The sequence below is a fragment of the Ascaphus truei genome, chromosome 3 (assembly GCF_040206685.1).
Source record: "Ascaphus truei isolate aAscTru1 chromosome 3, aAscTru1.hap1, whole genome shotgun sequence".
In the NCBI taxonomy this organism is placed as follows: domain Eukaryota; kingdom Metazoa; phylum Chordata; class Amphibia; order Anura; family Ascaphidae; genus Ascaphus; species Ascaphus truei.
The window spans coordinates 270038281-270063928 of NC_134485.1; the positions used below are offsets into that span (position 1 = coordinate 270038281).

At 39.7% G+C, this 25648-nt stretch overlaps 1 protein-coding gene across 1 annotated transcript in view; it reads right to left on the reverse strand.

Annotated features, from left to right (window-relative positions):
* PCCA (propionyl-CoA carboxylase subunit alpha) overlaps positions 1-25648 on the reverse strand; it is a 421935-nt gene that overhangs the window by 221334 nt on the left and 174953 nt on the right. Inside the window, exons 14-16 of the mRNA XM_075590774.1 lie at positions 24960-25034; positions 20232-20300; positions 19442-19517 (exon numbers count right to left, since the gene is read on the reverse strand). Of these exons, the coding sequence (XP_075446889.1) occupies positions 19442-19517; positions 20232-20300; positions 24960-25034 (220 nt within the window). The remainder of the gene's footprint in view (positions 1-19441; positions 19518-20231; positions 20301-24959; positions 25035-25648) is intronic.

Genomic DNA, 25648 nt, shown 5'->3' on the forward strand with positions numbered 1-25648 from the left:
ATTCCTAAACGTTTCAAACAATATTTTTGTTCAACCCCTTGAATTAGAAAGCCTGCACTTCTATTGCATCTCGGTTGTTTCATTTCAAATCCATTGTGGTGGCGTACAGATCCAAAATTATGAAAATTGTGTCAGTGTCCAATTATTTCCGGACCTAACTGTATATACATATATATATATACAAAAACATGATACTTTTTCAACATTTATTTATCCACAAATAATTAATATCAGCAGGTGGTGGGAGAAGAGAACCATGTGAGCGGATTAGGAGCGGCTGGGGAGAAGCACGCCCCAACGGTCTGACCCGGAAGTCTTCTGACTTCGGGTGTCTGCCGCTGCTACAGCGCAGCACCTACGCAGCCATCCTCTTGTGCCGCTCACATAGTGCTCTTCTCCCTCCGCCGCTTGGTACTTCTCTTCAGCTACTCTGCCCCTGCCGTTCTCCAGGAGGACCACCGAGTGAGCAGAGCAGGACGGAAATACCCGGCACCAGGTTCCAGCGCCCTGGGCCGGTCCTGGGTAATTTCCAGGTAGCATAAATATGGTCGGTATGCCAGGTAAATTTCGGGTACCGGGTACATCACTAATACACAGTGATACATATTACATTCAGTATTGCAGAAACATTGGGACATTTTACTTACGGATGAGGATCTGAAACTAGCATCGGGCGACAGTCACTATGACTAGAAGAAGAACACAAAGTCTATAAGTTATGTTGGTGCATAGTCACCATGCTGCACCTAGTTGCAGAACCTTTTTTTTGGCCAGGGAGAGAAATTTAAAATGGTGTCTTTAAATGTGGTCATTTTCATGCTTGTCGCTATATCCGAAATACCGTGACCTTTTGTGATGCCACAGGTACTAAACTTTTCTATACAGTATGTATGTCCTTGTCTTGCAAGATTCTCTCTCCTGCCCTTGCAACTAAGATATATAGATATCACGGGTGAGTGAGGGAGCGTCACAGATACGCAACACACAAATATATCTGTATTTTTATATGCACAACACATCAAAGAATACAGAAGTTGTGTGTAGGTCTGTATACACTGAGATACATATATATATATACACATACACACACATTTACATACACACACACACACAGTAAAGAGAAGAGACAGCACTCCTTTTGAAATAGTCCAAAAATAGCCTGGTGCTAGTCCCTTAAAGATATGTAGATAATACGTTACCATCCAGACGAACAATAAGACAGAGAGAGAACTCCCATAGAGGGATCTTTATCAAGGGGATGTGTATATTACACGTAATATATATATATATATATATATATATATATATATATATATATATACACACACGAAAAATTAGATTTCTGGTTTTTGACCATTCCGAAACATAAAAAAACATAAAAAAAAAAAAAAAGATCTGGCTGCATTAAACAAAATCTCTTTGGTGGCTAGGCAGTTCAGAAATGCCACAAATCGGATTATTCCGCTCTTACTGCATTTGCAATAGATAAGGTTACCTTAGGTATAAGAGAGGGAGACTTTGAAAAATGTTTACTGCAAAGGGAATTTAAAGGGATAGTTCGCTTGGAATCATGCATGGCAGGCTGGTCTTGATGAAGCTTTAGGCTCCTCTCTATGCCACTCTGGTGAGACATAACAGCCCTATTTGTTTTTGTATTTTTGAGCATATGTGAGAAGTAGCGACTGTGAGGTGGCCGTTTCCATTAGCCCGTGACAACGGAAACCGCTTTACACTGATTGACATGAAGAGTATAAAAGACCTCATCGCCAACGCCATGTTAGTGAGCCCTCGGAAGATGCCAAATGGTGAAAAGTCTGTCAGGGTGTTTCTCATCCTCCCTCCTTCCAACATGCTGACACGCTATCACTCTGAGCCTCATACAGACCGGGGACTGTGATCTGCAGCTCTAGTCATCTTTATTAATGCGATAACTTCATACAGTTTTTTTTTGTTTTTTTGTTTTAATGGGACATTTCCTATGTTGGTTTGATTTTTCTTTCGTCTTTTTCACCATGCACATGTGTTTTTGTTGGGATATTTATGTACAGCTTTTTCTTCATATTTTTTCCTGACCAGCCCGGTCATGATACAGATTGTTTACCTCTCACGTTAATAGCATTGTTAGAGGTTGTGCATTTTTTTAACTTTCAAGTGTTTAGCTTATTTCGTGCCTATGTTGTTACGCTTACTTTAGATGAAGGAATGGACTGTGTGTGTTTTTAAATGTTTTTATTATTGGATATAATGTGCATAATACCTTTAAGTTAGATTTGTGAATGCTAGAGTGGTCTACTTGGGTATCGTTTTCCTACTCTGACTTATGTATTTATTACCTTGCGCATTATCACAGGGCTCTATTTGAAGGCTTACATTGGGGATTTTGGCACATACAGGACTTGGTAAATTTTGAGCAGGTACTCTTTTTGTTGTTGAAATATATAGTTATGTGAAATAAATATATATATATATATATATATATATATATATATATATATATATATATATATATATATATATATGAAAAAATCATCTCAGTTGGCACACTGTAAACATAGGTAAGATGCTGATGCTTGCCCCATATGCACATGTAAAAAGTAGAATTTACCAGATTGGAGTCCGGAAAAAACGAGACAGCACACAGTCTTAGTAGTTCCAATGCAGATGTAATCAAAGTAACATGGCACCACCTCCAACGTTTCGGTACACTCAACGTGACCTTCCTCAGGGACGTGCAATAAGTGAATGCTAATCCACCACCTTATATACCCACCACCTTGATTTGTTTGGGTATATAAGGTGGTGGATTAGCATTTTTTCCGGACTCCAATCTGGTAAATTCTACTTTTTATATATATATATATATATATATATATATATATATATATATCTCACACAACGGTAATTGTATATCTCATTAGCACAGGCTTAATGTCACATTATTGTAGGCGATGTTGTATTACCTTCCAATAACATGACGTTCAGCATGTGTTAGCCTAAGGCCGCGTCCATACTCCTGCCTCTCATGCGGAGGCGCGCTCACGCTGTGCCTGGCCAGCGCAAGCAGGAGCTTTTGCCTGGCCGGCGAGGCAGTGAACGCGCTTGCGAGGCGGGTGGGAGGCAGTACTTGGGACACTTCCCCCCCCCCGACCCCCCCCCTCACGAGTATAAATCACCCGCCCCGCTGGCAGGCAGTCTCTCCCCCATCCCCTTGGGACACTTCTTCTCTCCCTCCCCACGCAACAACTCACCTCGCTCCCGTCCACATCTCTCCCCCTGCTCCACTCACCTCTCCTCATTGGTAGCTTTGGAGGTCACGTGAGCGGACTCAGCGCTCAATCTAAAATGTCACTGTCGGGTGAAAGTCAGCACGCTTCCGCACGGCTGCGCGAGCCCCTGCTAAAGCCGCTCTCATTGCGGCCGCAGGGGCTCACGGTCGCGTGTCACCCAAGCGCTGATCATGCACGGCCTTATTCTCATCCAAACCCTGTAGAAGAGATATTCTAGAGAGGCAGAGACGGGTCAGCAGTTTAGTAAAGTACCCATTTAATTTTATACCTCCAACAGCACATGGAGAGATACTTGCGAGCACACCTGGGAAATATGCCAATTTGAATATTAAAATTATAATTAAATTAGCATTTTCCCAGGTATCTCAATTGTGTTCACGTCTCTCAACGTGTTGTGTAAAGGAGTGTTTTGGGGGATATACAAAAGTCAATGGATACTTTACACAAATAGACTCTCCCTCCTTCTCTCGATGCGAGTAACACCAGGTACGAACATAACGTTAAGTCCCTGCGTTAACCTTAACTTGGATAAGTGCTGGTAGGGTGTGCTGTTAGGGTGTGCTGTTAGGGTGTGCATCTCGGCACTTACAACTTAATGTGATGTTACGTTGCAGCCGGTTCACATCACATTAATTAACTTCATTGCTGTCAGTCGATCAGGGCTTATATTTTGTTTTGTTTTGGTCAAATTACTTCTTTAAATTATTTTATGTATAATATTCATGTGGATGTTTTACTGACTAATTAAAAAGGGCAAAGAGGATATACGAGGGATTGTGCATTACGTGCATAGAATACCATCAAGAGGTTCAAAACATAACGTTTATGTACGTATATTTAGAACAAGTTCTAAACACATTATCATGTTTATACGCATGGATATGTTGCTCTGCTTTACCTTCTCAGAAAACAGCTTAACTTTTTGCAATTGTGAAAGACTGATAACTCTGGATTAAATATATATTGGTGATATGAGTAAATGTTTGCAGAGATAACTTAAACCAGCAGAGAATCTGACACAACAGGTATTCTCAGAACAGCAGATAACCACAGCTAAAGTAATCAGAGATGCAGCATGTCTTGACTGTAGATTGGTCTGGGTTTGCATACATCTAACAGGAGCCTGCCAGTTTCACAGTTAAAAAGTGACTTCAAATACACATACATCAGCTGCAGAGTGATTGATTCCTCGGTAACCTGTACGTTTCACAATATGGTTTACATGCATTTTAAAGCTATGTACTGACTTGCACTGGTCCCTTTGGATTGATTCACTCTTGCAGTTTTGTATTCATCTGCCTTTGTAACAACACAAAAGGAGGACTATCAGGGCTGGCGCCAGTAGAATGCCATGTTATTATTTGTGGTATCAACAGAGAAAAACAAAAGTGCAATTGGCTGAAAATTATGCTATTTCCAAAGGCCCAGGTAATAAAAATAGTTGGGAGTCAGTACTGCTGTGCTTTTGAACACATTGCAAGGATTGTGTGTGCTGACATGCATATGCAATAGATAAATCCATACATTATATACACAATACAGGGGAAGACGCTGTAGAATAGGTCAGTGTGCATTGTTGATTGGGTAAAGAAGTACTCCAACTTAGCTTACAAAAAACATTCTGTGACAACTTTAATGCAATTGTTTTTCATTAAATGAGATTGACCATCAGTACTACAAAACGGTTGTCGTTTTAGTTTATTTGATATTAAAGAGGCCATTACCCTAAGGGAATCTGAAAAGCAGAACAGGTATCAATCATGTGCTTACTCCGGGTTTGACCTGTCCTTTCCCCATCACATAGCAAGGAGGGGAGGGGGCATTCTGCCTGGGTAGTTACTGGCAGGTCTAGCTGAATATACACTGACATTGCACAAATGTTGGAGGGAAAATAGCATTCTTATGAAACGAACATGCACAAACTATGTAAAAAAAAAAAAAAAGCATAAAATCACACATTTAAAATTAAACTGCTTTCAGTTCATCTTGATCCAAAAGAGGAGCAGCGCCATTAAGATCGAAATCATCAACTTTGTATCAAAATGCAATGCACGCAAACCAGCAGTGTTCCTTATTAACTAGCTTAGACCAGGGGTGCGCAAACCAGCAGTGTTCCTTATTAACTAGCTTAGACCAGGGGTGCGCAAACTTTCTGTGCTGTGCCCCCCCCCCCTGCCTGCCAGTCCCTGTGCTCACGCCCCCCCCTTACCTAATATCCAGCGTCAAATGATGCGCAGGGTCATGTGACGTCACGTGACGTCACGTGACTCCTGCGGCGTCGTTTGTCGTGTGTTGCTATGGCGAAGTTAAGGTAGTAGACGTCCACACCCCCCCCCCAGAATAATCTTGCGCCCCCCACTTTGCGCACCCCTGGCTTAGACTATACCTTTCCAAACATGTAGCTATGCTTTAAGTGCTGCTGACTGTATTTTTGAATGCCTTGTTCCTATCAAAATTGAAAGTGATGAAAGTTGCAATGACCATGCTAAATAATAACATGGTGAATAAAATGTAAAAAAAAAAAATTAAAAAAAAATGTTGCTCTAAATTGATTTTTTTTTTTAAATTCAGGTAGAATAAAACCAGCGCGTCACAGGAACTGCAGAACTCTTACATGCACCGTGTAAAACCTCATATTTTACTCTATTGTTGCTCTGTGGTCTTTGTGCAGTTATATTTTGATCCTTGATACATTTTTGCGTTATGTAAAGATTTGCTCATTAGATGGCTGCAAATAAATGTCCCACCTTTCAACATATATCAAATAGTCCGCGGTCCGGTTCTTTTCTCAATTTAATCGGACACAACAGAAAACATCTTTCACAGCATCATTTCAGTCAGTTACATCATTCAGGCATATAGAATTCATCCTATCTGCATTATGCACACTATCCCAATCTCCATGCTGAACAAATACGGGAAACAAGCAGGTTACTGTATGCAGTGTGTTTTTGTCCCAGATTTCCAGCTGGGAAACTTTCACAACATAATCACCACTGAGTGATCACACATGCTTCTTTACATATGTGCTGCAGGGTGTATATCAGGGGTGGGCAACTCCAGTCCTCAAGGGTCACCAACAGGTCAGGTTTTCAGGATATCCCAGCTTCAGCACAGGTCGCTCAGTGGCTTAGTCTTTGACCGTCCCTGTGCTGAAGCAGGGATATCCTTAAGACCTGACCTGTTGGTGGTCCTTGAGGACAGGAGCTGCCCATCCCTGGTGCATATCTTCAAGAAGTCTAATATGAATGTTTTTAGTCTATATACAACTGTTCGAGAAAACATACTTTCAGAATTTTTTTTAATGAAACACTGAAATTGCTAAAAATAGCTAAATGTTATGCAAAGTGCTCGAAAAAATGATCACCCATAACAGTCCAGACTATTAATTACATGCGTCTGACAATTAACTAGTATGCAAATACAGTTCTTTCCGTTTCACTTACCACAATTAAAATTCTCAGCAAGTTAAATATATTGAAACATGGATTCGCAGTGGAGCTTGTAGGACTCCAATTATGTCTAAATTGATAAATGCAGATTTATAGTCGAGACTGTCAAGCTGAGAATCAAAAGCTGCAAAAAAAAGGCCAATTAACACTGCATTTGCTTAGTGTCTGTAAATATAAAAATGTTAATTAAAAAAAACATATTGCCAAAATATACACTTTCAGTTACTTGTATGATGTGGAATGTTTTTCGTAGTCATCAGAGAATGGAAGTACTGTAAAAGTTGGACTAGGCAACTTTGGGTTATTTTGACAAGCATGTAGAACGTATCTAAAATACAGGTGTTCAGCACCTGGACCTTCAGATGTGTCCACGGATCTGCAGACTGACCTGAAATAATTCCATGTTTCCTTCTGATAAGATATGGGCATTGTGCTGATGCTGAGGACACAATCAATAGCTCTTACTGTATAAAAGAATTATCTTAGATCAAGGAAGCAGTCTAATATACGACTATAGCCTTTGTCTTGATTTAATAGCAGTCATACACTTCCACTGTGGTCTTTTTCCAACTTATTGGTGGTGTCCCCAATGACATCCATCTGAAGCTCCCACTAATGACAATTTTAAAAGAATTAAATGATCAGTATAGCACTGTGTAATAGAGAGGCTTTGTTGGGTCACTCCGTGTTTCTATGATCATCATTAGCCTTTTATCAAGAAACAAACACTGAAGATGATCAAACAAAAGCAATAAGCTGATACACAACCACTAGTACAAAGCCGATTCCAAGGGGACCCAACTGGCAGGACTTAACTCTTAAGTGAAGAGCATGAAAACACTCAGTGTCTGGGCAGGACGTGTCCCACAGGAACTACATTATAACTATAACTTAATCCCACCAAGGACTACAATGAACCTCGTGCTGTAACCTCTTTAAGGATTTAAATTTGTGGGATTTTTTTTTATATGCGTTGAGCACGTTTGTAAACGTGGTAGGCTAAGGCAGGAAAGGGGGTTGATTTCCTGTAGCTACTCCATTGTGTGTCATATCACTGGGCTTAACAGACATAGCCACCCTCTGCTCTCCCTCCATATTTTTATTGATCCTCTAGGGTGGGACAGAGGTTGAATCCACACTTGATCGATCAGCACTCCCCCATTCACAGGCCCAGAGCAAAGGACAATTATTCTCAATTTCCAACGAAAACAAAACAGCCAAATATTTTCTTTATGTATGGTTACATTTGTTTAAGGACGACAATTCCATTGTTAATGTTGCTTTGAAGATGTTTTACAAACTGCGATCTTGAACTCTTAAGATCCAGAACCAACTTTTTAAACAAAATCCTTTGATTTATAATTTTACAATATTATCAAGGTAGAGGATAAATGAAATGACCACTTAACCTCCAAAAAAAGCACAATTGGGGTGCACACCAATGCTATTAAACTTAACATTTATTATTTATAAAATAATATATGTCTACACTTGCTAAATTACTAATTGTAGTGTGTATATTTAAAAATAAACAATCAAAATAACAGGTGGTGGACTATATCATAGTGTCCACTATAAGAGATACTGATTGGCAACTAAATATTAGGACTAATCTAACAATAAATACCTGCCAAATCACAATCAATTGCACAGATCAAGATGTGTGTGGACTATACCAATAATAGCATGCCAGCACAATGTAACATGACGTAATAGACAGAGTTAAAAAAAAAAAAACGAAAGAAGAAACCTCTTTCCTTATATAAGAATGTGTAATGGCTGCAATGTGCCCCTGCACTATCGTAGCAAATCTCAGTTGCTAACAAACTAGTGCCAGACCTACACCTCTCAGTCCTATCTGTAAAATAGGAATTTTTAGCAGAGCTAAATGTAGGTGGATGCAACTGCACCAATAGACAGCAAGATGGCTCAAAGGTAGAGGGGCATCTGCTATGGCTAATTAAATATAAAAGCCATGAGGAGCACAGCTCTAACATCGATGCATAATTGTACCATTAAACTTGATCTAAGTCAGCAGATGCCTCCCATGATGGAAACACTAATTGTCCCTCAGTAGGATATATGCAGTATTGACAGAAGGTATAGAATGTATGGAGGGCGTCTGCAGATGCAGTCTCAATATAAAAGCCATATATGGCACGGCTCAGCTCTATCATGGCTGCATAATTGTACCTCTGATATGTGAGGTCTGCAGACACATCCTATGTAAACAACCCTCATACAAAGAAGCCAAAGCATAAAGTTGTAGGTTGGTAGCACGCCCATTAAATGTAGCATAGATGTAACACAATGTTATAGAAAGACCTGTGCACTTATGATAGAGAGTTGAGGATTGCTACATGAAAATATACACACGGCATACAGCAGAGGAAGAGCGAGAAGAGGCCACCAATGATGTACCATACATCCTTCCAGAAGATGTACCATACATCCTTCCAGAAGATGTACCATACATCCTTCCAGAAGATGTACCATACATCCATGTAGAATGGGAAGGCCCTCAAGGAAGTTGGAATTATAACTGAAATGTCGAAAGAAGCTGGGGAAGTAGAGAAAACCTTTACATGCTTTTTGAAGAACAAGAAAATTCCAGTACAATGGAGCAATGCCATAGTTATCCTCGTCCACAAAAAAGACAGACGACCTCGAGAACTACAGACCAATCAGTCTACTTTTAATAACTTACAAAAAAATTGTAGCAGATCACGTTATAACAGGGTTGAGTTGTACATTCAGAAACTCTTGACCAGACATTTTGCTAAAAAAAAAAAAAAAAAAAAAAAAAAAAAGAGAACTAAAATACAAATAACCAAAATTTTATATTGGGCAAAAGAAAGATGAAGAATACATTCTGGACCTTGTAAACCACCTAGATGGGAATACTTACATTACCCCTTCCCCTGATACAGAAAAACAAAAAGGTGCAAATTATGAAAGAGACTTGCGGGCTTATGATATCTCCATTCCCAATTCAACCGTTCCTAAGTTTTCACATAGTGGTTTATGGGATACGACCACATTCTTTCCGATTTACAGTATTCCAAAAGGTAAACACATTGAAACCTTTTTTCCAGATAGTAAACTACGAACTTCAAAAACAATGAGTAAAAACCCAAATTATGCAAAAACGTATCATTTAAAGAACAGGCTCTAAAGATACTTACAAGGGTGGTGGTTTGGTTTGGTTATACAGAATAGAGTATCATCTCCAGGAAACATTCCAACGCCTTCAGAGTTCTTATAATCCCACTACCAAATATGTAAAAGAACTCAAATGTCTTATGGATTCTGCAAAAACGAAAGGTATCCTGATCGACTCTGAATTTGGACTTTTTATTTATTCAAGAACCTGTTCTGGCTATTTTCTACCACTTACCTAAAGTCCATAAAAATACTACCCAACCACCCAAAAGATCCATAATATCAGGCATTGAATCATTAACTATAGATATAAAACAATATATTGATACGTTCTTGCAGCCACTTGTTTGCACCCTTCAATCATATCTTGGGGAGACTATCCATCTTCTGCAGATACTTCAAGATATTAGGGCAGAGAAAAAAATTAATATGGGTAACTTGATGTTTCAGCTCTATATGTGTGTACTACTCATGAGAGGGGTCTGGAATTCATAAAAGGATTATTTGACCTTTAAAAACTCCTTGCATACAGAAAAGATTTATTTTATCCTGCAGAGTATTAACTTAATTTTAACGCACTTATTTTTACTTTGAGAATGAGTTTTACCTGGAGAAGTGCGGCTATCCAAGGGCATAAAGTGTGTTCTGAGCTACGACAATCTCTATATGGGACACTGGGAGCTGTGCCGTAGTTGGGAGAACCATCTTTCTAAGAATGTCATGTTTTGGCATAGATTCATAGATATTTTCCATCTGAAGAGGATGAATTTTAGGCTGCGTCCATAGAAGGACAAGCAGCGCTGAGGCGTGCGGACGCTCAGCGCTGAGCCCCTGCATCCTCAATGAGGATGCCTTGAGAGGGGGCTCACGCGAGCGTTCGCAGGCGTGCTGAGGCTTTGGAGTTTTCGGCCGAGCGCCAAGCTGTTTTTCAGCGCGCTGTCGGCTGAAAACATCCAATCAGCCTTAAGCAGCGTCAACGTCACGGCGCCGTGACGTCGGCGCCGTGACATTGACGTCAGTGCGTCGCGGGCGATTGGCCCAGCGACGTCACTGCCCCGCCTCCAACCACCTCCCCCCGGCTCCCTTCGCGCACGCTGGCTCGCCTGCAAGTCCGTGGAATCGCGCTGACTGAAGCAGGCGAGCCTCAGCGTTAGCGCGCATCCACTCTCCTCACCCCTCTATGGCCCGGGCCTTAGACTTTTCAAATGATCTTAATTTGAATGATCAAGGCCTACATTTTATCTATTCATTTAATAAAGACAAAAATGTAATTTCTAGATGTTGGACTGTACCATACGGATAGGGGGAAGGGGAAAGCACTGCTGTCATTCCTGCACTGAAGTTGTAGAAAGAAATACAATGTTATCCGAAGAACAAATAGATCTCTTATTTTGATTTTTGGGTTATTTCAGTAAACCCGTACTTCTGATTATAACAAGGAGGTGTCCGCCTATTGCAGTTACTGAAGAAGGGGGCTACTCCACTTAATTTGTTTAGATCATATACCTGAAATTGTTATGGTAATCCCAAAGATTACAAGAGGGGAGGATCACATCTTCATTTGAGGATTGTGTGTGTTCCTTTGCATTTTTTTTTTTTTATATATAAAAACACACAAGTTAAAGATATCAAAATTACATGCATTATGAGGGGGGTGGAATTGATTGGAACAAGTGTTACTTTTACAGTATTTTATTCCTGCTAATATGTGGTGATACCACAGATTGATTGAGGGCACTGTTCTGCACTGTTAGTGATTCCAAAACAGTATTTATGTGGCTAAATTTGATACTGTTGGGTCTTGTATAAAATGAGCTTCTGATATATGTGTGTTAAAAATAGCTTAAATAGATTTTGATATGCTGAAATGTGGCAGACCCGTCCTGGCGCATTGTTATTCTTACAAACATGGGGTTACTGTAGACCAGTGGTGCACAACACAAGTCCTCAAGACTCCCCAAAAGGTCAGGTTTTAAGGATAAATCTGCTTCAGCACAGGTGGCTAATGAGCCACTCGTGCTGAAGCTGGGACATCCATAAAACGAATTCCATGTCTTTTGAAACAAAATTATGTATAAATTAGACAAACCATGAGTAATTAAGAGTTGGGGTATGTGCAAAAATAAGTGAAACCCTGGTTCTATCAGCAAAATTAAAGGGTATCATTAGAATGAGGTGTTTAAATAATTAGGTAGATCTTCAGGGGTGAGTTTAGGAGACTCCACTCTACATAAAGATAAGAAACTTTGTGAGTTTGGTCTTCACCATACAGGTGTGTGGAAACACATCATGCCACAATCAAAAGAAATCTATGAGGACCTCAGAAACAGTTATTGATGCTCATCAGTCTGAAAAGGGTTACAAAACTATTTCTAAGTATTTGGTCTCTTCCAATCCACTGTCAGACAGATAGTCTACCTTGGCTAATGCGAGTGTTCATGACTCAACTACCCGAAAAAGACAGACCAAGAATGGTGTTTATTGAAGGTTACCAGGAGAAAACCACTGCTCTCTAAAAAGAACATTGCTGCCCGTCTAAAGTTCACCAAAGAGAACATAGATGATCCACAACAATTCTGGAACAATGTTCTCTGAACCGATGAATCAAAGGTAGAACTTTTTGGTCTCGATGAGAAACATTATGTTTGGCAAAAACCAACGACTGTGTTCGAACAGAAGAACCTCATCCCAACCGTCAAGCATGGTGGTGGGAGGGTGATGGTTGGGGCTGCTTTACTGCTTCAGGACCTGGATGGCTTGCCATCATTGATACAACCATAAATTCTGCATTGTATCAGAAAATTCTACAGGAGAATGTAATGCTATGCATCCATGAGCTGAAGCAAAAATGGGTCATGCAGCAAGACAAGGATCCTAAACATACAAGCAGATCAAGAAAAGAATGGCTGTAGAAGAAATTCTACATTTTAGAATGAACTAGTAAATGTCTGGACTTAAACCCCATTGAAATGTTGTGGAAGGACTTGAAGCGAGCTGTGCATGCAAGGAAACACTCAAATGTCACTCAGTTGAAGCAGTTCAGTAAGCAGGAATGGGCCAAAATGCCTCAAAACCGATGTGAGAGACCGAACAGCAGTTACAGGACATGCTTAGTTATTGTCAGTAAAGTCATTGCTGCTCAAGGGGGTGCCACCAAGTACTCAATTTAAAAGCTTCATATACTTTTTCACACATGAATATTGAATGGTTTATCATTTGTGGATAAATAAATGTTGAAAAAGTATCATGTTTTTTTTTATAAGGTTATCTTTATCCATTATTAGGACTTAGATTAAGATCTAATAACATTTTGGCTTTGAAATAAGGGAAATATGTGAAAATCCCAAGGGGTTCACAATTTTTTCTCTCACCACTGTAGCTTTTAGTTTGCATGCGTGAGGTGTATACTTTACAGAACAGTGCAGATAACTATTGGTCTTCAACAAAGCTGTTGTGGGAACGAGAAACCCAAAAATATATAAGGAGCCAATTTGATCCTCTGTATTTTTCCATATTTTTATGATTATTAGTATTGCAACAATATCTGCTGTAGCTGACTATATTAGCACCCACCGTAGGCTATTGTAAGAGTCAATAATGAAAAACACTTACACTTTTAATTCCAAATACATCCGTTAAGCTTACCAGCCCTCCAACGTCAGTGTTTTTCCTTTAGAATTTCTCTCTTACCTCCATGGTTCAATTTAAAGTCTATACTGTATATTACAATAAAATGATATATATTTTTTTACCTTTAAAGTAAAATCAATGTAATATTTTCATTGATTCTTTAGATAAAAGCACTACATGTAAAAATAAAGGTGAAAGAATAATGCAAATCAATGAATATTCACACATTTCTGTTTTATTCATTAAAAGAGACATTTCACCCCACGTGTCTAAATCAATTATTTAGTCAGGACACAGTTTTGCAAATCACGTACTAGTGTCAGGACAACAATTCAATGATTAAGTCATCATTAATGAATTCCCGTGTAGGCGGTTACATTTTTGGCCCTTGGCTGCCATATGGAACCTACAGAGCATTCATGATGGATGAGCAACACCAGGTTTCTCCAACAGAGAATTGGTTTAATTTATCTCATACTGTTCTGTTTTTATGACTGTGTTTACATAACTGGAATGGCTGGACATAAAAAGTAGTCTTCTTAACGGAAATACATGCAAATGGAAAACATGTAGTGTCACACAGACCACAAAATATACGTTACTTTCCATTTACGGGCAGCATCTAAATTGGGTACTCCTATTAAACGCCCCCTTTTTTTTTATCCACCATGTTGCACCCTTTGCATTCCCACACATAGCCCTCAATTTGATAGCACCACTAACATATACATTATTGGTGAAAGGTCTGGACGATATACTGTGTTATGCGGATTGATTAATTGCCCCACACTGCTTAGCAGTATTCACTTTTTTCCAGATCATTTCACTTCATCATACTGAGGTTTTGTATGTAGAGAATACTAGAATTTATTCGGTGCTTAAATAATTCACATATATAAAAGAGTTGAGTAGCCACTTTCTTTCGTCACATAGCACCATACTAATGCTACATTACGTTACGGTGAACTGAAGAGGATGGATCAAAAATAGAACATGACACTTTCTATTTTACAAGCCAGGTGTGTACCAAATCCATGGTAATAAATGCTGGGACGTTGGTTATATTTTTGAAGCCCAACATAGAGATGTATAATACAACACTCGGGCTGCTGCATCCAGGCTTTATGAAAGCAGATGACCATGAATAATCAGGGGTATACAAGTCTCAATATTAGATCACCACATTTACAGAAGGAAACCACACACTCATTTCCTGGAGTAGGAATTAGTCACAGGAGCATGAAAATTATATAAAACATTGTAGTATTTTAGTCTAACATTTAAAATCAATTAACACAGATGCAAACCTTTATGCTAGGCTATTCAGAGATGTATAAACCATCTTTTTGTATGTAATCATGTATATCCATTACATTTGCCAGGTGTTTAAGATAAACAGTATGTGAAGATGAATTTCACTTGTACGTGAATTTATAACCAAAACGCAATGAAGAAGCACATCATGTGTTCCATCCAGAGATCCAATGGGTTAAAACATATCCCTAAAACAAATAGCACTCAAACTACAATTAATAATATATCTATAAAATGGTCTACAAGCTTGGAAAAAAAATAAAAACTGCATATTGTAAACAAAGGGAGAGCAGCCTAAAACAATGAGGAAATAATTAAGCATGCCGATTTGCCAGCTCCACTTATTAAAAGGAAATCATCTGTAGACTATGATAATGGTCACGAATGCCACACCTATGTCCACGCGACTTGTGTATGTGTAAGGGGTTAAAACTCATCCAGCTGACTCGGTTACCTCCCTGCAGAGCACTAAATATGAGCAAAAACACCTTAGAAACCATCATACACCTCAATTCACGCTGCCACCACCAAGAATAGCTTAAGGTAATAGTTTAAGGTATAGCCCTGAGGAGTCGCTGGCACACTGATTACTGGAAAAAGATGTAAAGAACACAGGGGCATAGCTATACCTCGGGCAGCTCGGGCAAAGCCCAGGGGGCCCACTCAGGGTCGCTGACAGGGGGGAGATATTTGGTCCAGCAGTCTAGCTGATGATCACAGAAGTCAGAGGCCCATTCCTCCTCCAGGCTCCTTAACAGCACGTCGGCTGGATTGGGAGCTGTGAGCGGGGGGAGGAGAGGGGATTGCAGAGAGCAGGCATCAGAGGCTGGGGGCGGAACTGAGGAAGAGCGCTACAGAGCTCTGCCCGCCCCTGCTCTCCATGACATCAAGGGGAGGAGTTACCATGTGCTGCTGTGGGACGGTATGCTTTGTGTATTTGTGAGCCAATTTGTGGTGTGTGTGTCAGTTGTGTGTGTGTGTGTGTGTGTGTGTGTGTGTCAGTTGGTTGTGTGTGTGTGTGTGTGTGTGTCAGTTGGTTGTGTGTGTGTGTGTCAGTTGGTTGTGTGTGTGTGTGTGTGTGTGTGTGTGTGTGTGTGTGTGTGTGTGTGTCAGTTGGTTGTGTGTGTGTGTGTGTGTGTGTGTGTGTGTCAGTTGGTTGTGTGTGTGTGTCAGTTGGTTGTGTGTGTGTGTCAGTTGGTTATGTGTGTGTGTGTGTCAGTTGGTTATGTGTGTGTGTGTGTGTGTGTGTGTGTGTGTGTGTGTGTGTGTGTGTGTGTGTGTGAGTTGGGTGTGTGTGTGTGTCAGTTGGGTGTGTGTGTGTATGTCAGTTGGGTGTGTGTGTGTATGTCAGTTGGGTGTGTGTGTGTATGTCAGTTGGGTGTGTGTGTGTGTCAGTTGGGTGTGTGTGTGTGTCAGTTGGGTGTGTGTGTGTGTCAGTTGGGTGTGTGTGTCAGGTGTGTCAGGTGTGTCAGGTGTGTCAGGTGTGTGTGTGTGTGTGTGTGTGTGTGTGTGTGTGTGTGTGTGTGTGTGTGTGTGTGTGTGTGTGTGTGTGTGTGTGTGTGTGTGTGTGTGTGTGTGTGTGAATTTGTCTTGTGTGTGTTTCAGTCTGTCAGTATGCTGTGTGTTTGTGTGTAAATGTGTTAGTTACAGTGTGCTGTGTGTACCTCAGTGCAAGCCATTGAGGGAACACGTGATAATCTTTTTATTAGAACATTTTTTAAATAGTTTCTGTCATTCTTTACACAATTGTCTATAGTTAACTGTATTAAAAGAAGAAGTTACTGTGCAGTTTACGGTACACCAGTGTTTTTCAACCACTTGTGTGTGGAGGTTATTGTAGTGTGCATGTAGGTGGTTATTCTAATGTGTTAGGGGGGGTACTGTATTGTAGAGGGGGAATTGTATGTGTGTGCGGGGAAGTGGGTGGAGGGGAGAATTGAGGGAGCTGGATTGAGTGTGGAAGGGGGGAATGGGGGGTTACGAATTTTACTTTTGATACTCAAATGCATTGTTTTTATGCTTAAAATGTTGCCCCTATGAAAAGGGCCGTGTGTGTGTGTGTGTGTGTGTGTGTGTGTGTGTGTGTGTGTGTGTGTGTGTGTGTGTGTGTGTGTGTGTGTGTGTGTGTGTGTGTGTGTGTGTGTGTGTGTGTGTGTGTGTGTGTGTGTGTGTGTGTGTGTGTGTGTTTCTTATCTCCAACTCATCAATCTTTCCTGACATGTATGACTCGGAGAGAGAATGATTTTAAACCCAAATGAATCAGAGTATAAAATACCCTACAACTCTCGCGCTATAACCCCTAGTATATTACCCTCACTGCTGCATTTGTATGATTTTGCCAAAGGTGTAGATATCATATTTGCTAAGCAACTTTTACCTTGCAGGAGGGAACAAATATCCGAGATGTGCAACCCAGGTACCCGGTCATGTTTACGGTTAGTAAAAATCCGTATTTCAGCTCATCACCAATTAATATTTTTGAATCCTTGTGAATTACACCGGATTTTTATCATCATACAGTATTATATCTGTAAGGAAATGGAGAGTGCTCTTCCTGTCACCCTTTGTCTGCTAGTCAGAAAGGTCTCATGAATTTCTATGATGCTCCATTTTTAAAATTAGCTTAGAGATCAGGTCAAATCACCTGGGCATCGTCACCAATAACCACAATTAGAAACACATCTATTTTTGTCATTGATTTATTGGCCGATTAATGCAGAGACCATGTTGACCCAGGTAACCTCACAGGAGACAGAAACATAGGTATTTTTAAAATGAAAGATAACCCATTGCTTGCTGTATGGTTTCCACCACTGAATAAGTTAAAGGCGTTAACGTGACAACAATCATTACGTGAAAACATATCAATAATATTTTTGCTGGGTTTCAACTTAACTTATAATAATTATAATAATAATAATATCCCCAAGACTCCAGGTCAGTAACCAACCTTAGAAGCAGTGAAGGCCTTAAATAAGACACAGTATACCAGGACCTTTTACAAACAAGTTACAGGTTTCCAACACACAACTCTGCACCTTTTGGTTCACCATTTTATCACAGATGGATGTATACAGTAATTGCACAACTGAATTGTCTATCATGTGCCCTTAGAAATACGAATGTGTGTGGTGTCATGAGTCTACCAGATAATACGCATATTTTGCGCATAACCAGTTTGAGGATGCAATTTAAGCACATTATTTCATCTAGTCTAAAATGTGAGAAAAAACATTTTCTGAAACGCAAGTCATAAAATAATATGTTTGTTAAGCAAAATTAAGTCTTTAGATTTGATGCAGCTTTTTCACTTGATTAACACAGGTTTTATCTGTATTAATTTGCACTGATTAACTAGTTTTTGTTTTCAGTTTGCAAATTACTAGATCATTTTTCCAAAAGTTTGAAAAAACACTGAAAATTTTGATCAAACGTTTGGCGCCAAAAGTTTTAGCTCAACGGCCCAAATGGTTTAAAATTCGCTATTTTAAAGTGGTACGATAGCAGCCAAGCCACTTCATTATTTTCTGTAGATCGAACTTTGACCGCAAGTGTAATCAAAATTAAAGGAACATGCAATACTCATTCACTCCAACCCAAACTCCGCTCTCGTCAGCAGCTGGTACTTTCGTCCTGACTGGTCATCCACAGAGAGTCTCTACCGTCTGCTTATCTCACCAGCAGGCGCTCCGGAGACCTCCGACATCATCGCTGGATTGTAGAGGGGTTGGTATGGTAGCCTCCTAGGTCCAAAAAGCCCAACTAGTTTTGCCAAATCAGAAGAAGCCTACTGATTTGGCAAAACTAGTTGGGCTTTTTGGACCTTGGAGGCCACCATACCAAGCCTTCTACAATCCAGCGCTGACGTCAGAGATATCCGGTGCGCCTGCTGGTGAGAGAAGCAGACAGGAGAAACTCTGTGTGGATGACCAGGCAGGACGAAAGTACCAGCTGCTGACGAGAGCAGAGTTAGGGTTGGAGTGCGCCCCAAGTCACTCCCTGCACGCTGCCTTGGGGGACAGTGTGAGTTTACCTTATCCCCTTTGTTGCTTGGAGATAAAACGTTATTGCACCAGCATTTCCGTATGTGTTTCTTCCTACATGTATCTGTGATGGCGGTTTAACCTATGAGACCCTGGTTCAACAGAGGCGTGCACAACATCACTCAGCAGGGCTTGTATTATCTATTACCGTGCAATCACTTTTTTATTCACTTTATTATTCACTTCATTCAGTTTGCGCCGTGAACACACATTTTATTCCACTTCTTGGTTATTGCAGTTGGGAAACTGCAAGTGTTTTTGGCAGCACCTGATATATAATGCACATTAAGCACTAGAACATTGCACTTTAAACAGTTGTATACTTGTCACTATTTTAAGTTTGCGCTTATTGTCTTCATCTTTGCAATACTCATTCACGTTTACCTTTAGGCAAACTTGTTGCGAACTTCTGGAGCAGAGCCCATTTTTAAACTGAACCAAAAAGGGGGAAATTTTGCAACTTATAATTACGCACGCTGAAAAATCACAAATCTCTACTAAATACTACATTATCTAGCTTTTTTCCCATTGAATGACGAACTGAAATGATTACCTCGAATGACGTAGTTATCTAGAGCATCCTCCATTCTCTTCAAGGCTTCCGTACGATTGGAGCCATACGTAACCAGCTAAGACAAAGAGAATCCTATTACAAGATACATGTATACACATCTATAATACTTATATTCCATGTATATATACAGTAAAAAAGGAGGGTGCAACACACCACCAATCAATTACACGTAATTATATATACAGTATACTGTGTTACCTTAAACCATAAAATATTTCCCAACATTTGCGTTAAGCTTTTTTTGTTGTCTAAACCTTAGGGGAAAAAAATGTGAGTTGGCACAATGATAAAATGAAGACTGAAAGATAATGTTAACCCTGGATCATTTTAATCATTGCACGAAGTGCAATTCTTCCTATTCTTCAAAAATAACAATGTTTCTCCGACCACCCCTCCCCCCACCCTCCCTCTCCAGGCTAAAAGAGTTTCATCTCTGATAAAAACCCTGCAATCTTTTTTTATAAACCTGCATATATTATCACTCCTCATTAATTTAAAACAGATTCAGCAGACAAATCTGTGTTCTGTGCTTTTGTGTCTAAAATGTAATTATGAATCAAGAGGCTTGTTCACCTACTGCTTTTTGTGTATATCAAAAAGCATACATAAACAGGGCTTTTACAGTTACTCTCTGCTTTGTAGTCATATCATATCGAGGCTTCTTTTCAAGGTGATTGACCAATATTTAGAGAGAAATGTAATGTGCAAGCACTTGCATTTCCCCTGGCACTGCAGAATTAAGAGATCTAAGAAACAAATGAAAACTAACTTTTGATATCATAGGGTCGTAGTAAATGCTGATGTCGCTTCCTTCTTGAATGCCACTGTCAACACGCACCTTAAGTAGAGATAAAGAGAGTAGGGGGAAAACATTATGAAAGGGAAACAGCAACACATACAATTTTAATTTGACTTCATAAACTAAAAGTACATTTCTCACCTGCAACCAAGTGTTAAAATTAGCCAAGAAAATAACATTTTACTATGCAAGTGGTGTGTGTGTGTGTGGGTGTGTGGTGTGTGTGGTGTGTGTGGTGTGTGTGTGTGTGTGTGTGTGTGTGTGTGTGTGTGTGTGTGTGTGTGTGTGTGTGTGGTGTGTGTGGTGTGTGTGTGTGGTGTGTGTGTGTATTATACACACACAATACACAACTTTGTGTTAAATAATTGGAGACACAAACACGTCTAGTGGTTGGTCTCTCAGCTGCCATATTGGATTCGCTAGGGACCAACCACTGAGCAAGCCCTTTGTACATCCCTGAACTGCATTTATTATAAATACCCTATACACTTCTACTGACTCCATGCGTTGTCGTCCCAGAGTTCATCTGGCCCCTCATCATTATGCAGTGAAGCTGCCCCCCACCTGCTTGGAAAGATTTTAGCTCCATGCAAATGAATGAAGCGAAAACCTTCCCAAGCAAGGGGAAAGGACATCCTATGAATAGGGCCTTCTCATATCAGCTAACTGTGTCTTTAATTCAAGCAACAATTTCCAATTTCTGCATTGTTATCTTAACTGTAAAGACACCTTCACCCGCACTCCCCAATGCAGTAGCACCCCTGAGGCATAACTGTTTGCTCAGCTTTCTCCCTGGATCTGCTTTCTAATGGCATGTTTCCTATTACAGGCCTTATCCTGCAACTAGAGATGGACAAAACAGGGACACGTTCAAAAGATAAAGGCGAAAAAAAAAAAAACACTGAAGAATTTGATTTTTGTTAACGAGCCAACAAGTTTGTTAGTATATTGCTGACTCTTGTTTTCCTCTCTCAGTTTGATTCATCAGTGTGGTATTAAGGTTACCATTATGAAACTTCTCAAACGAGCAGTTCCTGGGGAATAAACATTTATTAAATTGCTGTTGTCAAGCTTAGGTATCTGAAGCATCCAAAAACTAATCAAAATATTCAAGACGGATAGATGCATCCTACTGATCCCTGGGACACAGGAATTCAGTCAAAGCTGCTAGAACAGCAGGGCTTTGATAGCTCGCACTGTAAAAAGGGGCTGGGTGGAGGAGCCTTGAAACTCACAGGCTCTCTCACCTGTGGGAAGGAACCTTCCTAATAAAACAGCAGCTCAACTGTCTGCACCATGGCAGAAAAAGGTCAAGGAAGCGTCTGTTAGGCGTTAATATTTTAATTTAAGCAATTGCCGAGGGGTCTCGCGTAGAAACTCTTGTCTATGGTATCCACAAGAGGGTATGATGATGGCTTTATTAAACAAATGACAGCAACACCAAAAAAAAAATGCTCCCGCAGACGTTTCATTGCAGGAAATGAGGATACATATAAGTGGCAACAGCCTTCTGATAAATGTCCCCAAGCACATATTTGCAGTTGATCATCACATTTTGCCTACAGCAAGGCTCTTCGACTTGTGGCCGATGGGCCAAATCCAGCACACGACAGGGCTTGGAAAGGCCCTTGGAGTGTCCACTCCTGCTAATGTCAATGCAGTTAGTCGGCTACGTGCACTTTATCACACTAAAACTCACTTTTAAGAAAACCCCATAAATAAACAGCATATAGCTATTCTAAATTCTTGCAAAATGCTGAAATATTGTAGTTTTTTTAAGTCTTTAATCGCAATGCAAGTTAACATATATTTATTTACTCTTGCGGCCCTGCTACTCAGTTTCTGATCCGGCCCCTTCAGAGAACGAATTTAAGAGCAGCTTGGACTGGAGCCTTAATACCCTCAATTGTTTATTTATTTATTTCAATAGGCAAGCAGAACGAAAGTGAAATCCCAGGGGGGGGGGGAGGGGGAGAATAAATGAGAAGTTCGGCACATTCATTCCCTTTATGGAACCGACCTGCACACCTTTAAAAGTAGGCCCTAACAATCTGATGACAAACGTAGCTTGCAGTACGGCGAGATCTCTTCCCAAATTGTGAACATAACACAGCAGCAATTCCAAAGCTGCAGCGATCTGGGCTCACTGAAAAATAGAGTTTAAATGGTGGCACGTTTAAGGGAGACTCAGGAAAAAAATTAACAAAATAAATCAATGAATGTATACTACTAGTGGCGATTCCTAAATTAAGCAATGCGATCACAATCAGCCTGATGGGCTTGCAGGTCACTCACTATATGTGACAGTTTGCCAGCACAAAACTACTTTACCATCAGAGTGGATCTTAGACACTAGATACCTTTTCCTCACTCATTATTCGCCGCTTTTTAATCGCTGCACCGTTATCAATCACTATGAATATTATTTTATCTTGAATTAATAAAATAAAGTTCCTATGTGTCCCACTAAACAAATCTGGTACGAGGGGGTTCAGTGCCAGAGGGGTTTATTTTCTTTATATAGTGTTTATGAACAATGGTTATATCCCTTCTGAGCACCTCCATACAAATGTCATTGACATTTTGACTAAGCCGAACAAGAAGTTTCCTGTGCATTATGTCAATATAACAAGTGTCCTAACAAGACTATAAAACCCTTATCCCAAAGAGGACCGAGACATCGATTCACTAATAAATTACTTTCACTTTAAATATAGTCACAGGTGAGAGTACCTGTACAGCGCTTCTGTTTCCTCAAGTTACAGTTCACCCTTGGCAAGTTACAGTACATTCTTTGTACATTGTCGCCGTTCCCAGGCTATAGATCTATATAAAAACACTATATATCTATATCTTCTATTCCCTTCTTTATGGTCAGTTCATATATGAAAAAATAGTCCTACTACATGTAATACTATTATTGTGAATGCATTTTAGAGTAAGCTTTGTTTTATTAATCATTAAAACCGCTGCTAATTGAAAATTCAGTCCAAAACAAGGAACCCCCTGAAAACAGAATTAACTCAATTAAATCGACGATTGGGCACAAAATATGCTGCAGAGTAAGAATATCTGTTCTAATGTAAAAAAAAAACACAATCTAGCAATATGAGACAGACCAGTTGCACTATAGGCAATGCTCTTACCACAGCTCTGAAGCCTCTGGCATAATTAAAATTCATTTCACCTGTACTACAACAGGCCACATGAAGCTATCAGGCGTCACCCACCCTTCATTTTCAATTCACCTCTCCCCCCCCACAACACAACTCCCAGCCCTCCATGTCTACCTGACAAGTGACAGCCCAATCTGATTAAATGCTTGCAAGGGAGGGGACAAGTGGGCCTCCATGACAGGCCAAAAGTGATCACCATGGAGATACATAATTACAGCTGTCAACGCGGCTACTGTCCTGCTGGCATCAATTTGATTGCTCCCAGCAATAATGATAGACAAAGCTTAGTGTGCACTCTCCTGCACCCAATCACTTTACCTATTCCTTGGTCCATTTAGCTGACATGCAACATTCACATAAGCAAATAACAGCAGCAAGCTGAACATTGAAGGCATTTTAATTGTTTATTTTTTATTTATTTATTTTTTCATTGGAAGGATAGCTCACAAGCACAAATGTCATTACATAAAACTCCTGCTGCAGCATTAATTGACGAAGGATTTGGTGGGACATTGACTGTAGGGGGTATCGTTTGTCAATTATCACTTGCACTTTCAACAGGTCTCACGTCTGAAAACTGCAAATTGCAAAAACTTGCAAGGGCAAAATGTTTGACATCTTGTTAGCTATTAAAATGTGGAGGAAAACGTAAAAACAGCCTCAATAATGAATGTACATTTTAATTCAATGAATCTTTGCTTCACATTCAGAAGTGATGTTTAAGTACAACCTCTCATGCATGTTTTCTTTTCTAATATTTAGAGAGACATAATGCCTGTTAAGCCTCTGCAATTTTTGTTCTGCTCGCAGGCTTTGAACACAGCATGGAGCCTCTGAGCCTAGAAAGGGTCAGGTCCCATTAGAAAGCATATGGGAAAAACAATTTTAAGAAGTGAAATAAATCACATATCCAATAACATCTTTACATTTTGAATTCTTCCTTTTCCCCGTACAAGTAATCAGTCTGAATAATCGCGCACACAGATGGTATAGCCCTGTCAGTCTTTAAGCAGACACTGTGTCACAGTTACGCCAATTCTGCTTTCATTGCTCTCAAAAAAAGCAGACCTTGTCCTTTTCGTGCAGCAGAAAATTGTTTAACAAACAGCTAGTCTACCCAACAATGCTAAGCAGGGTGATCAGCAATACATAGGCTTTGGAAGATGCAGCTCACTGTACAACAATGACAGATCTTGGAATATGTAAATATAGAACACATCGGTTAAAAAAGTATTGCTTCCCCAACAACCTATTCTACAGATTATCTATATATATAGATATAGACACATACACTGTGCGTAGATGTGTATGTATGTGTGTGCATTTATGAGCGTGTGTGTGTGTGTATACACATACATATATACTGTACACACACATATACTGTACACACACATATATACTGTACACACACACACTAATATATATATATATATATATATATATATATATATATAAAATCATTATTATTATTTTTAATTCACATACATTCTGTAAACAAACAAGAAGACTTTAATATACTTACGCCCGGCAAATGTTGTGGCTCTTGGTACTGAGAAAGCCGACCAATAGAAGGCAAGCCAAATGATTTGTATGGATCCTACAGCAAAGCAAGATATAGGAAACCTTAGTTTAAAAAAAAACAAAAACAAAAAAAACACACAAAACCAAATTAAAAAACAAATGAAAGCCAAATGGTTAAGTATTGGACTGGCCCAAAAAGCATTGCGGTTTCCCCAGCATTGCAATGATTTACAATGTGCATTTAACAATTAAGTGTGTTTATAAAACAACCACTTTAACCTTGGTTTCAAAATCACATATCCGTAGAAACCTCCAACAGGATGACTGACATTTCCCCCCTTTTAGTTGGATTGGTTTAGATGTATTTTGTGATTAGCATATCAAGTCACAAATTACTGCTATGTCATAGGAGACGACAAGACTCGAGCAAAAACATTAAGCGCGCCACAGCAACAAAAGAGGGAGAAAAGGGAGGAAAATGTATGTTCGAAATGGCAATAAAAAGAATGCGCAGTTTGAAATGGCTTGACGTCATTTAGGCAATGTCATTTTAAAAGGAAGATTTCCAATGGCTACGTTCAAAAGAAACTCGGCTATTCTGGAAATTCAGCTATTGCTATTTGAATGAGATGTTATACCATTACAATAAGACTAAATCCACATATTCAATCTGGATGCACGATGACTGAA